General features: G+C 40.7%; 1 protein-coding gene across 2 annotated transcripts in view; it reads left to right on the forward strand.

Annotated features, from left to right (window-relative positions):
- Window positions 1-1,879: 1,879 nt before the first annotated feature.
- The window catches only part of LOC144516641 (tensin-2-like), a 34,327-nt gene continuing 20,592 nt past the window's right edge, over window positions 1,880-15,614 (forward strand). For both annotated transcript variants that reach the window (XM_078248107.1, XM_078248108.1), the window contains exons 1-3: window positions 1,880-2,255; window positions 10,013-10,118; window positions 10,264-10,301. In XM_078248107.1, the coding sequence (XP_078104233.1) occupies window positions 2,133-2,255; window positions 10,013-10,118; window positions 10,264-10,301 (267 nt within the window). In that variant the 5' untranslated portion in view covers window positions 1,880-2,132. The remainder of the gene's footprint in view (window positions 2,256-10,012; window positions 10,119-10,263; window positions 10,302-15,614) is intronic.

Raw genomic sequence — 15,614 nt, forward strand, 5'->3', positions numbered from 1 at the left:
TTGTTAGTTAGAATTAAGTAAATTACAAATATGTAACCTGTATTAGGTTAGAAAATGTGAGGTATTTCATCAATGCTAATTTCAAACCACCTTGCAGCCACAGCTTGCTAAATAACGACAGACGGATTGGGATGGTTGTAATACCTTTTTAAAAAGCATTGCAACTAACACCTAATGACACAAATGCCTATACATATGTAGCAATATGCACATATACAAAGTAGTAAGTGCATTTGTTCCACACAAAAAAAATATTCTGAAGTTTTAAACGGATCAGCAACAGCTCATTTGTGTATTAGTCACTAAAGTCTACCATCTAGTGCTCTATCTTACACATTAACGCATGCTATTTTTACAATGTAGTATTGCTACTTTTACTTAAAGATCAAAAATACTTATCCTCTACTGTGTGTGTCAGTAAAAAGAGGGCCGCATCCTGAAGTTTAAACCTGTGTGTATGCGCACCCTATAGCCACCCACCCACCACCATTAGCCCCCACCCGTGTTGCTATGTGAATCAGCAGCTGGTCCACACAGGAGGGTCTTTCCTTCCACTTCAAGCCACAACATGACCTGGGTTTGCGTCATTCAGGTCCCTAGATGATGTCGCTGTGTGTTTTTTCTTCTTGGGCGGAGCTGCTCGGGAACGCAAAGTGAATTTCAGTGTAAACTGATAAAGTTGTATCGTATTGTATATCAAGTGAAGTTTGCTCAGTACTCATTTTAAATATAAAATCTGTCATGGTCAACTACACTGAGTCTGCTGATGTCAACACTGGAACTGAAATACAGAGGCTGAAAATGTTACTAATGCACTTCTTCATGCATGTTGATGGTTTTGTCGCCTAATTTAGCTTGTAGCCACAGATTTGTCTCACTTTAAACCAAGGACCGCTTTGTATGGTCTAACTGGAGGCCATAAACATGGTTTTAGAAAGAGCTTATTGTTGCAGATTTTCCCCTCACAACCCTAAAACCTCCAGCTTGAAGCAGTATTTTGTCTGGAAAACCCAGTTTGGAGAAATATTGTGTGTGTGTGTGTGTGTGTGTGTGTGTGTGTGTGTTACAGAGAGAGCGCTGTAGGAATTCAATGACGGGAGAAGCAGATCTAAGATTTAAGCACAGAGCCTAACATTGTTTTCATTTCAGTGGAGAGCAACTGAGGGAATAAAAGAGAGGACATTAATGTTGGTGTCATGCATCCTATCAAACAGGGTCCTGGACTTCATTATTCATTACATCTAGCATTTTCACATCTAAGAGAGATATGCAGACATCCTGTTTACTGAAAACCCACACAAGCAGTAAAAAGCCTTCACTTCCAAACAGCAAGCTGACAGGAGGAAGAAGTGGGATCAAGCCTACAGTATGTTCTCATGTGCAAAGTTACAGAGTCTAGAGGGATGACATGTGTGAAAGAAGCTCTATCTAATCACTCCCCCATGAGGAAGAGGAGAGTGAGAGGGGCTGAAGTGAAGCCAAATGGAAGGGGAAGGGCCTGACATCAACAAGCCAAAACAGCTGCCCCCTTCTCCCCCATGGAGAGACAGCAAGAGGAGCCTGATGGAGAGAGAGAGAGAGAGAGGGGAAGACTGGAGGGTCTGTAAGTGTGGAGCAGAAGAGAGTGGCGTACGAGACATTTGAGGGTTTGTAGAGGCGAAAAGAAGAGACGAAGGTATTGGCAAGTGGAAAGGGGGAAGGGAAGAGAGAGGTGGTGAGTGTATGCTTTCAGGGTGAGGATAGCCAGGGAGCCACGGACAGGGAAGAGTGTAAGAGGAGAGGTGGGGGAAAGAGTGGAGGGTCTGTGCTTGGTGACACTTGTTGGAGGGGGTGAAAGAGGGGTTGTAAGAGGAGAGCAGGAAAGGAGGGGGGAGAAAAAAGTAATCTGGGGTGGATTTCAAGGCAGGATAAGCTGTCAGAGAGAAGGGCAGAGGTGTGAGGAGTCACTGGGGAAGAAGAAACATGTTGGAGAGGAAGACGTTAGCTGTCGCAGAAACATAAGGAGGCCCTTCAAAACATGAAGCGCTGAGAGGAGGAGAAGAGGACCTTCTGGAGCAAAGCACTTGTGTGGAAGTCAGGATAAGATTTGAGGGAATTAAAGACACAAGGCAAAATAGGTGTCTACTGGAAGTATGGGTTGCATTCACAGCACCAGCGCCGGCAGGATGAAGACACATGGACGTGATACTGACACAGGAGGAATCCCCATAAAGGCAGACCCTGAGGTGCATCCTGGAATCCTTCAGTTTGCTGAGGTGAGTACTGTATATAACTGCTCTTTAGGAAACTGTAAATATTGTGATTGTACATGGCAGAAATGTCTCTCTTATGATCATACTGTATGTTAAGTCTATTAGTTGCTAAAGGCAAAGAGCATGATGTCCTGGATGTACATTGTTGTTGCAGTTGTTTCAAATAGCCATGGATAACCATAGATAGTGTTTGTCGCTTGACTCAGCAGAAGAAGCTGAACTTTAATTGTTATACATTACATTCACCACATACTATTTATAGACATCAACCAAAGGAATCCAAAGAATTACCTCTATGTTTCCAAATTAGATCCAAAGCACTTCTCTCTCTCTTACGAAATATTCCTCCTCTGTATTCTTGCCAGGATCAAATAGAACAGAAGCATCTTGTGCTGCACATGCTTGCATACCAGAGGATGAACGTGTGTTTTGCAGGTCCCATTTTAGACCTGCATCAGAAGCATGAATAGAGAGGAGATTTGTCAAAAGTTTGATTTTGACAGACTTGACACTCAAAGGGATCAGTTGCAATAAATGAGAAAAATAGATTCAGACAGTATTGGATGATCCACTTGATCTCTGTTAATCATGTCTCTTGGGGGCGAGGTCAAGGTTCAAGAGGAAGTGGTTTAAGTTACTGTCCGGTTCTGACCTGCCGTCTGCCTGGCTGCTGGCTCTATTTAGGAACATGTATGGATTTAGGAGCAAGCCCCGTAAAGCCTCTGGAGGACTTTTATAGAGACTTATAATAAAAAAGTGTCTGTGGGTTTAGTACCAAGGCTACGCACAAGAATGTGTACATTCTCGCATGTCAGAGTAAAAGGACAAACAGAAAGAAAAGTAATTTTAAGTAATGTCACTCTTTTCACACAATGCTGCGAGGTGCTGCACAGAACATTTCTGGATCTTACTGGAACAAAAACATTACTCAGATCACATGTGGCTTCAAATCCCCTAAAGCCCTGATTGTGTGTGTCTTTCTGAATTTATTTGCTTGTGTGTCTAACCATGCCAAATTATGATAACATAGTCCCAACTGAATGGGTGGACTCTGCAGTGGAGAGGAATGAAATATGTCATACGTAACCAGTCCAGGAGTTCTTTATGTTGTTTGTAGTGTCTGCTTTTTTTCTTTGTCTCTCTCTCTTGCACATGCAAACAAACACACACACTCTTTCCCGCACCTATTTTCAGCATTTTCATGGCTGTTTAGAGGTGACAGCCCCTGCTCACGCAGGTTATAAATACCCTGCCAGAACTAGAGTATACCCCTGGCTCGCCACCTGCTCCCGTCCCTTCCTGAGTGGATCATATGTGTGTGTGTGTGTGTGTGTGTGTGTGTGTGTGTGTGTGTGTGTGTAAGCTAGAGGTTGTGGCTCCTGCTCTCCAGCATGTCATCACAAGTTAGGTGTCACTGAAAAAAACACTCACACAGACCAAAGCATTTAGTGCAGAGGGGGTGTGTCACTGTACTCTGTATTAATTTACTGTGTGTGTGGGAAGGGGGGTGTCATGTTGTGAGGACATAAATCATTTTACAGTCACATTTTAGTTTAGTTTATTAGGATCCCCCTCAGCTAACAGGGGCATTGTGGGGGCTTGCCTTCCTTTTGGGGACAAAATACAAGTCCCCATAATGTAAATCATTACATTTTAGGCTGAAGACTTTAAGGTAAGGTCCTAAGTTGTTCGGTCCTAAGTTGTTATTCCAAAACAACTCAGGAATAATAAAATGCTACTACTGCTGCCGTCCTCACAGTAATAAAAAGCAGTAATAATCATGCAGCCACAGTCACATAAAGAATTCCATTATGCTTCTGTTGCTGCCTCTCCTCTGTTATAGTGGAAGTGCTTCGGGCTCTCTGCAGTGGTCAGAGATGCTTGTAGAATGACATAGGCTTTGGCTGCAAAAATCCAAATGGGGTGGGGTTCTTTAATGCTGCAATGCAATACTGCAACACTGCTGATAGTCACTGGAGCCTCCGGAGACTGAATGTCCACTCATCTGAAGTTCCCTTTCACTGGTATCAAAAGTACATACATGTCACAAACACCTGTACAGTCCAAGGCTAATAGTATTTGTTGTAACTATTTGTATTATTGTATATTTTTATATCTTAAGTTCTGGATCTTATTTACCTCTCTCTTTTATTGTAAAGCACTTTTTATTTTTACAATTATTATTATTATTATTATTAATAATAATAAAATGCTCAACATTATAAAGCATTAAACAAATACTCTCATTGTCATTGGATTGTATTATGTGGCACATGCTCCTAAAGTGGTATACACCCTTACTGTGGCTTTCTCCCTCTACTGTCCGCTAATGTACTGATAGGGAGAAATGGAGGGAAAGAACAACAACTGGGAGAAAAGTGAAAAGGCTGCGCCAATTTTGTAATAAGACACCCCCACACTGTGAGATTCATGAGTCATTTCATTTGTCAGTTTTATATTTAACGACTGCTCTTTGATCCCATTTGTCATTATATGACAGATGATTACAACACAATTTTCTAAAATTGTGCTAACTCACCGACCTACTGCTAACAACTCTGGTAACATGATTTAATTTGTAGAACAGCTTTTCATCATGCTTGATGTTAGCACAGGAAACAGAATCCTATACCTATGCACCTGAAAACATTTAGTATTTAACTTAAGTTAAAATGTGTATAGAATGAGCATGCATTTAACAGGAAAAAATGTACTAAAAAACCTAAATGTCATTAGTTGCATCAGGAGGTTAACTACGTAATTTGAAGTATATAATTCAAGCAGCCTGTCCCCTAAACTTCCAAAATAAGGGCTATGGAATAAAGGGATTTGAACATATGGGTTTGTAGATTAAGATATGGTTCACTTAATTTTAGCGACATTTCCAACATAGGCTAGATACCACTAGCTCTGCGTCATTAAAAATAAAGTTATACTACTGTTTGTCCACCAGGCCGTGCTATTGCCTCGTCTTGCATTTTTAGTTTGAACTTCAAACTGTCACTGGCATCAAACGATGAATGGCGGTGAGGTTTCAACATGGAACTGATGAAATAATGTTCATCCAAAATGAAATCATCTCAGATGTTCATAGACCTTTAAGAAGGATAAGACACTGTACCCCAAGTCATTAACCTGCAATACACCAATGCACTCGTTATGTTTTTAGCGAATTTAATGCAACTGTACAACTTTGCTCAGATGTGCAGCCACAAAACCCAAATTTTATAAACATGTAAAAAACATTTGTAATTGAGTTGGCCCCAAGCAAAGGAAAGGAAAAGGAAAGCGAAAGAAAAATCTATTCAGTGTCCAGTCACATTGAGCTATTGATGTTATTTTGGTATTTTTAACTTCTGTAATATCACGTTACTTATATAATACTTACAATAAGATTCTTAATATTGAGATGGTTTAATGTTGATATTTTATATCTTGATATTGATATATCCAGATGATATTATATATAGCCTGAGAAATATTATAGCATTATTAAACTTCTCTCTTGTAGCAGAGAATTCAGTAGATTTAGATGTTTGTGTATTCAGTATATTGTGGAATATCCTACTGTGGAAAAATAGTGACTCTGATAAAACTTATCTTTCCTAAGTCTGGTCCAACTAACTCCTCAATGTTGTCCTCTAGTTTTTTATCCTGCTGGTGCTCTCATGTCAGGTTAAAGGGACACGGTTACACGTACAGCAACTCAGTGGGCCATCACATAAGTCCAATCGATTTAAGCTCCACAATTCACAAGTTATGTAATAACATTTAAAATGTAAATGGCTGGAGGGGATGATGATCCTCCTTTGCCCTCACATGCCCTCTTTTTGTCAGGTTCCCAGGCCTATCGTCTCTCTTCCTAAATCCCATACACAAACACACACACTAGCACCCACACAGAGATCTAGATTCAACACATTCAGTGGATGCCATGGTTTAGAGCAGCTTCCATTCATCATAACAGCAGAGTCCATAGTATGTCAATAGTCCAGTGTTGCTCTGCTTGTGTGATTTTAAGATCAATACATGCAGCATAATGGTAATGTGTCCCATCAATGCCTTCGAGCATCTGATCAGTATGGGTCAGTGATCAAAATAAACACTGTTTTTCCACCAGAGAGGGTTTTTCTGGTTAGATAAGACGAGAGGGGCACCTGGAGAGCACAGACCTCCAGCAAGGCCAAATACCCTATCTCAATGGTAACAAAAGTGAACAATAATTTGTTATTATTCATTTGTTATATATTGTTAACTGATGCTTTTCAATTGGTGAAACACATCCTAAAACAATTTTAAACACCCTGTGTGACCCCGTTATTCTCTATGCTTTATGCTTACCATCTCCAGGTTGTTAGTAGCTTCATATTTAGCACACAGACATTAGAGTTGTAAAAATCCTCTCATCTAATGTGCAACAAGAAAACTAATACGTGTATATCCCAAAATGTCAAATTATTCCTTTCAAGCTCTGACTTGTTGCCTGTATAGTTAATGAAGTTGTGATTAGCCTTAGTATCACCTGCAAGCATCAAGTGGATTAACAACTGAAAAACTGAATTTAGTAAGAGATTGAATGTTAAAGGGACGCTATGCAGTTTTGGCAATTTCTTCGCTGTTTTTGCGCTTTTTGCTCGCAGGGTTCTCTATAGAGCTCCCCCTACAGCTTCAGAATAGATATTTGGCAACACTGTCCTAAAAACTCGTTGGCGACTCTTCCCCCCCCCCCCCTCCCATCTTCTCCCTCTGGTCATGTGCATTTGTTTTCAAAGAAGCTGGCGAACGCACAGAGCCATTTCCACTGAGGTAGACAGCTAGTAAGCTAGCTAGTAAGCCTGTAACAGACAGCAATCATAATAAAAACCTTTACAGACAATAGCAAACATTTTAGTTTATCAGTTTATCCCAAAGATACTTAGAAGTGCAACAGCAAGAACGCCTAGTCAGCATTGGATTTGCAGGCTTCTGTTTGTCTCAGTTCTCGGCATTCTGAAAACGCAGGTCCAATGTTTACTTGTGTCTGAGTCCTCGCTCGGTCAGTCTGCCGTTTCCTCTTTCTCTGTTCCTCTAACAATGCTTTCCTAGCTTTCTGCTTCTTTTTTGCCGGCTCAGCCATGACGATAGCGTGAAAAACTCCATTGCTACCTTGTTCTTATAGGTAGCCGGTTCCTGTATGTGTGCAGTGCCATAAAGCAATCCGTTACATTGCGAGACCTGATATCACGTGACCGCCGGCCCGAAGTTGCAAGGGTTTTTCCGCTCACAGGCGCTAGGGGGAAGCGAGACGACCACCATTCAACCCAAAAAAAGTCATATAACCATTCTAATGACTCCGAAGCTGTTCAGTTAAGGTAAATTAAGCTAAAAAAAACTGCATAGTTCCCCTTTAATGAAAAAAAAACAAAAACATTCACAGTATTTATTGAAGCAAGTCACAAATTGGATTTTGTTTTGTTGAGGGTTGGGAAGTCATAGCAAATCAGCAGCCTTTATGTTCACATTATGTAACCAGACAAAGCTCAGGGTAGGGCTACATAAAACATGAATTATACATTTCTAGTCATAAAGGATTTAGACTGTGCACTCTCCTCTTAAGAGACACAGCTGTTTTATTATACATTGTTGTTAATAGAATGTGTTTCCTTCCCCTCATAATTTAAGATGGTGGGAGGAGAAGTGAGACTCTGGTGTTGCATAGTCAATAAAAAATGTTTGTGAGAGTGTTAGCCCCTTCACCTCTCAGAGTTAAATTCAATGCCCCTCCTGTTTGGAAAAACCCAGCCATCGGAAAAAGTAAAAAAAAGATTTTTTTTCAAGGCCAGAGAAATGCATCGAGTCATTTAACAGGAAGAGAAACACCAGTGTGTGCAGGTACACTGTTTGTGGCCGTCCACCTCTCACATTGCCACACACACACACACACACACACACACACACACACACACACATACACACAAACACCATCTCCCTCCTGATGTTTCCAGGCACCTCCTTCTCTACTAAAGGAAAGATTTAATGGTTTAATGTGCTTCACATGCTGTCAGAAAGCATTGCTTTGGGAGAGCATTACCACAGTTTTATATAAACACTTTCCTATTGTAGTATTGGAAAATGTATTGGTTTATAAAAAGAAAGATTCATGCATTATGAATCAGGACACTACATTTATTTGCTTTTAGGACACTGTGTGTGTGTGTGTGTGTGTGTGTGTGTGTGTGTGTGTGTGTGTGTGTGTGTGTGTGTGTGTGTGTGTGTTATAGTCTATGGTAGGCCTATGTCTTCTTTTCTTTATCAATTTAATTTAAATGTTATTGGGTAGCATTCAGTTAAATTAGGGTATTCATACTCTTATAGTATATAAAATATTTTTATAGTATATTACTGTAAACCTTTCTGCCAATAATACTAATAATAGTATCAGAGATATGAGTTCAACATTTTGAGAAAGACAGCAAACAGTGGGTCTGTCTACGTTTGTCTCTTTCTTTGCTTTGCCCACAGAAGCTCATGTCTCGTGTTTACACAGCTGGCTAGTCCAGTGTGGTACCACCTTGCTGTGTTGAAAGGAGGGTAAGCCTGTCATCACAAAGGAAAATAAATGTCACGGTATTTGTCTAATAGATTTGGTTACAAACCTGGTTTAGGTTTGCTTTAATGCTCAGTTTCTCTGTAGGTATGTGGCAAAAGATTTGTCTTCAAGGTAAATTGTTTATCTGTATTATTGCTATATAGTCAAGGCATATTTTAACCCAGTATTTATTTAAACCATTTTTTACATTTATTGTAATGGCTTGAGGAGAGGCAAAAGGCCTTTTGATTGGCTAATATGGGAAGGTGGATGAAAAATATAAGAGCGCAGAACAGCGCAATTTAAACAAAATTCTATACTAGTTGTAGACTGTACTTACGCATAGGCTAACTTTAGCATAGCAACATGTTAGCATTCACAATGACAATGCTAACATGCTGATGTTTATCAAGTATAATGCTTACTATGTTCAGCATCTTAGTTTAAAGTGTTAGCATGCTAACGTTTAGCATTTAACAATTAGCATTAAACACAAAATACGGCTAAGGCTAAGGATTGAAATAGTATTGGACAAATTAAAATGTTGACCTGATGTTTACAGGAAAAGTCAGGGGGTCACCAACGTTTTTACAATTGATCCTCTGGGGAACATGAATGTCTGTATCAAATTTAATGGTAAAGTTAAACCATGTAAACGTTGTTATGATGATATTTCAGTCTGGACAGACACACCTGGGGACCTGAAGAAAGCTAACAGCATCACAAGGGACACCACTAAAACAATGAACATTATGTCCATCTAGTCAATTACATTTAGCTTGCATGTGATCACACAGCACATTAGATGAGTGTGGCATATCAGAAGGCTGCTTGTTTTTCATCATCTTAGCTGCCCCACAGTCTGAGACAGAATGAGGACAAGTTAAAAGACAAGACAACATGGTGCCTTAAACACAGCATGATATGACAGGAGTTTTTAGAGGAGGACGCTAAATGTACAGCAGGTAGGGCATCAGTGCTCATGCTGGTGTGTCACGGAAACAGCGCACATCTGTACTGACAGCAGCCAGACAGGGGACAGTGACAGTTTAATGCTGAGACGCATGCCTTGAGACGCATGGGGAATCTGCTAAAGCTGAACATGTCACAACCACATACTCATTCATATGGTTTCAGTAGCATTTATTGTTTTCACCTCTTGACTAATTCAATTTTGTGTGTGTGCCTGCAGCTTGCCAAAGCAGGGAGCCACGCCTTCACGGAGAAGAGCTTCAAGAGGAAACGGGTGTGTGATGTGTGCAAGCAGAACATCGACAACCCTGGGGCTTTCTGTAAGGGTGAGTCCACGTCTCAGTCAGGTCAGGCATAGACACAACTGACCAGCATGGATATACACCTAGACCTGACACAGATGAGCTCACCCTGAGTGCCCTCTCTCTGTCTCACTGTCAATAAAACATGTACTCTCCTTTCTGTGTGCAGAGTGCAAGGTTGCAGTTCACAAGACATGTGAAGCCAAGGTAAGCCGTACGTTTCCTCACTGAATCCACAACTCTACCTTCCTCCTGTCCTGAGCAAATTGTGCTCCTGAGTCAGATGTTCAGATGTTAATATGTTGTGATTCTTAAGTGGAATAAGCCGTGTGCACTGACCTAGATGTCTGGTTAAAGAAGCCCCCCGAACTGCAACCAACCAGGTTGCTATGAGCAATTCAGTCATGTGTTAATGTGGCATAACAGGAGATCCTGAGAGTCCTCGAACACCCGGGAAGTCAGTTGCTGTCTAATATAGCTTGATATGATTGATATGAAGCATTTGTGCTTATTAAAGAACAATAATTTACAAAACATTCTGATACTTATTAGCAGGGGCGGTTCTACATTGAATTACAACCAGAGCGAGACCCCCTTCGAGCGCCCCCTCCCCCCCAAAGATTTTTTTTTGCAAAATTCCTACATTATAGTGTATATTTATTTTAAGTTCTGATAACTTATACTGTCATATTTTGTGCAGAATTGTGTTCATTGTCTTTTGAAAATGTTGGAGGTGGAGATTGTGCAACTGTTGTAATTGCAATAGTTAAATAACTGGATTCTCTTAGGTGTGTTTTTCAAATGTTCTAATGAAAGATTTGTGCAATTGAGAAATATAATTTTCTCTTTTACTTATGTTGTTATAATATATATATATATATCTATATCTATATATATATATCTATATCTATATATATATATATATATTATATATATATATATATATATATATATATATATATTATATATATATATAAATGTGCCAAAAATATATACAATCAGATATATAAAAATTGTAACAATAGCAGAGAGCAACAATAATATAAAATAATAAGAATAACATACAAATAAAATATAGAATAAATAGGCCTATTCTAAATAGCACAAATCCTTCATCACACAAATGTGAAAACACACTAAAGAGAATCTAACTGTTACACTATTGCACTAAGAACAGAAAAACACAACTAAAACTAAAACCTGACCTTTCTGGCCTTCCTTGATGCAAAATCATCAATGATGTTATTGTATGAAATCTGCTCCCCTATTGAATGCTCACGGGCGCAACGCCCTTTAAAAAAAAAAAAAGTAGTCAAAAAATGTTTGCATTTCAGATGGCCGACACAAACACACACGCCTATCAACTCGATAATAAAGCCGTAAAGTAGGCAAGGCTCTTTCAACTCAGGATAGGATTGAGATGAAAAGTTTAACTGACACATATCCGCGATCAGCTTCGTGGGTGCTCAGTATTAGCGGAGCACCAACGGTATCGGCACCTATGCACAGCAACCCGTTCGACCCAGAGGTGAACTGTCCCCGCTCCCCCCTCCCCTTTCCCCTTCTCACACAGCTTCTCTGTGCAGTGTGCGCACGGCACCTTCTCAGCAAGCAGGGGCGCAAATTTGCCAATTCCCCACACGGTGAAATGATAGATAATACAGTAGAAAACTGCTTCGAGGATCTTTTTTTTTTTTTAAGTGCTCGTGCCGCCCCCCATGAGTCATAAAACAATGCGCCCCGGGCGGCTGCCCACTTCGCCCGTGCCAAAAACCGCCACTGCTTATTAGCATTGTCTGTGAGAACTGTTCTTAGGCTTATCCGAAGGGGGCAGTCGTGAGCTGCAGGGCTGTAGGTAGTCAAGTCCACCTTTGTCGAGTCCAAGACAAGTCCAAGTCAAGCACAAGTCCAAAAAAGTTTGAGTCCAAGTCAAGATCGAGTCCAAATGAGAGACAGTCAATACTGAGACAGAAAAGAAAAGAATCTTCTTTAAGACCACTTACTTACCTGTTTATAATTTATGTGATGTGAGAGACAGTAAATCTTCTATTACAAGATGATAATTTGCTTTATTAATTGTAATTATCAAAAAGCAAGTGCAGAGTAACACACTATAGGATCAGATTAGGCCATATTATTTACTTAAAATATAAAATATAATATGGAAATGTTCCCATTCTTGAACTTATTACTTGTCCTGAAGAATTCATAGTACGAAGTGCTCACTGACATTGTGTCTGTGGCCAAAATGAAAATGATTGATACCTGATGATTGAGGTATATGATGCAGCCAGGTGTATACCAGGCGACCAAGCTCGATGCCCGTTCTAGATGGATTTTGAATTAAACTAATATCTTTTTTCTGAACGAGTGCGCGTCATCTATGGTTTTGTTTTGAAGGAGGAAGTTACTGTAGAACAAAATCATATAGTGCTGGACTCAGTCGAGACCAACTGGAATATTTGGCGAGTCCAATGGCCGAGTCTGAGACAAGTCTGAGTCCAAATACCAACAAGTCCAAGACAAGTCAGAGACAACAGAAAAGCACCTTGAGTCCTACTCAAGTACTACAGCCCTGGTGAGCTGTTCGGTGGGGGTCAGAGGGGGAGAAAGCACAAGAGGCAGAACAGTTTAGGGAGATGGCAGCTTGCAGAGGGAAACTGTCTGTGTGTCAGGCTGTAATTAGTCTCGCTTTGCCAGACCCTCTTCCAAAGCGCGCTGGATGAGTGTCTGGCTACTCCACATAGCATTCGGGGGTGGGAGGAAAAGTGCTCTGGTTTATTGGCATTTCTTTAAACCAATCACAATCGTCTACGTGTACGTTTAAAACTTGTTTTAGTCATGCAACAGAAAACTCAGATTGGACAGATAGTAGAGTGCGGATCTGGCCGCATTTTTCTGTCCGAGCCCGGCCCGCGTCCGACACAGTTAAAATCTCATTTTTTTCTCTCACTAATGACACATGTACGTTTGTAGGAAGGCATTCGGAAATGTCAACAGATGAGCGCATCAGCGCACACGGGCAACAAGCGCACGTTAACACAGGTGCACACCTACATTATAAGCTTTTTAAAATTTAAAATGTTCAATGTCTTATGGCGCTGATGTGACCGAGCCCGACCTGAACCGAACATCATTTCTAAATATCTGTTCGAACCCGGCCCGGCCCGTCGTGTACCGCTGTGTCCCGACGGGCTAGGTTTGGGTATCTATCCTCTAACAGATAGTCTAGCTAGCTGATTTACCTTGCAGAAATCTGAGAAAAGGTTAACCACAGTCCTCATAAATTGACTGGAATTTAAAATGCCAACACAAAGGAAGCCCAAGGCAACAGATATCCGGCCTAAATAAGTGAAATCCGGTGGATTTTCCAGCGGCAACGGAGCAATCCCAGAAGTGGAACGTCAAGGATATAGACTAGGCTGTAATAGATTAGCTGTGCTGTTTACTGTATTAAAGAAAGTCAAGTGGAGGACTGAACTTCTTCCAATCACTGTTTTGAGTTATAGAAGCATTCTAGTTCATTGAATTTCTATTACTAGTATGTATGCAAGGCTTCAACTAGCAAGAAGTGTCCATTGTTACTGGTGATGACCTGAATCAGGAATTTTCTTCCAGAAACAAGACAAAGAAAAGGAAGTGGTATGCTTTTGATTAAATAAATTCAACTTGTGTCAAAGATTTTAGTGACGTTACTGAAATGATCTAAGCCCCTGCACAAATTATTTTCTCTTGTTTTAGGATTTGTTACTCAAGGCATCCCCTCTTTTCCCCTGCTCTTTCTGTTTATCTCACTTCTCTGTATTATCATCAATCAGCGCATAATGGCTTGACACTTCATATAACATATGAGGTTTGTGAAATAAATCACATTTTTCATATTGCAGCCATCACAGTGTATACAAAATAATGTAAGCTTTAGCTTATTGCCTAAAATAGTAAAGTATATGATAGAATTAAAGCTACCAAAGAGAAAAAAATGACCTGAAAAATTTTTGCAGCTACAATGGAGCTCAATAGCAGAAATGTTTCATGCCTTATATCAGTGGTAAATGTGAGGTGTTGAAAAATAGCTTCCTGTCACCATTAAACAATCACACAAGGTAAAATTCATCATAAGGGAAGTAGGGACACATTTTTAATAGATCTGTCATGCAAAAGACTGTGTTTTGAGAGAGCTGCCTAACAAAAGCCTTTGTTATTTTTAAGTGGATTCTTTTATTATGAGAGGACATGTTTGCACTGTGTAAGAGAGAAGCACTCTTTCGGTGACAGATGTCAAACCATTGGCAGTAGCTCTCCTCTGCTCCCCTGTGACCCCGCTCACAGCAGCTCAGTGTCACACACCACTATGAGCTCATCACCTTGCTTTAACTGTGCTGTTGTGCCTCGCTGCCCAACAACACAAACAGAGAAAAAAAAAAACAGCACAATGGCACTCGGACCCATGCTTTATTTTTCAGCTCTTCCGCTCAGTTATGTGATTTATGACATGGGGTGGACTTTGCCTTCCTGCCCCCTCCTCCTCCAAACACTGCAATGGTGTACAACTGGGCACTACCAGCTGTTGTGCCTTAGCAGCATGTATTAAAAGAGGATTATTATTTTTGTCATACTCGTCCCCCTGGTCACCACGGCGATAGCCAAAAACAACTCTTGGTGGCTGCAGGAGAGGCAGGTGCCGAGAGTGGACATCGTCACACGGGACGATGATCAATCTGGATAGGAGAAGTCTAAGCGAGTAAATATAGAAAATAACAAGAGTGCCGTAGATGCCTGCCAGTGAGTGATCATTGGTGTTGTGGGGGGACACAAATAAGTGAGAGGCAGCTGGGGAGGCAGACTGTGTGTATGTAATCAGTCCCATTTGGGGGTATTCATAAATAAAGGGGAACATTGGGTCAAGGCTGTAGATTGCTGTCTGCTTCATGTCACGCTATGCACTCACTGTACGTTTCTATGTGCTGCTCATATGTCAACATTTGGCTTTTTTTTACTTCTTTCATCTCTTGCGTCTTACTGTCATCATCTTTTTTACCTTTCATCTACGTTACCTTTCTTTCCTGATGTTTTATAGATACAGTTAAAGCTTCTCCCACCTTCTGCTTGGAATTGTGTTGTCTTCTTTTCAAGTCTTAAATGCTTTTATCAGTGTGTTGTGCCAGCTTAGTACCATCTCCATAACAGTCACCACTAGTTTTGTTTTGTTTGTTTTTTTTTGCATCCAGAGGGTTGTGCAGTCCATCTAATTCTGCCACTTGTCATCTCTCTGTCAGCCTCAGGCCACTGGAGAGGTCACTGGACAGAAGTACTGTGCAGGGCTGCCCAGTGTCTGCATGTGGTGTATTGATGTGTGTGTAAGTGCATTTGAAGGGGAAAGCACTCGCACAGTCAACATGCTTTACTGTTTCTGTGCGTATGACACAGGCAGAGCGAGAGGGGAAAGCTATGTTGGATGTGCTGCTGACACAGTGATAGTGTGTGTGTGTTGTCGTGAGAGAGGGAGGGAGGCAAAGGGAG

This window comes from Sander vitreus, chromosome 4 (assembly GCF_031162955.1).
Source record: "Sander vitreus isolate 19-12246 chromosome 4, sanVit1, whole genome shotgun sequence".
NCBI lineage: Eukaryota > Metazoa > Chordata > Actinopteri > Perciformes > Percidae > Sander > Sander vitreus.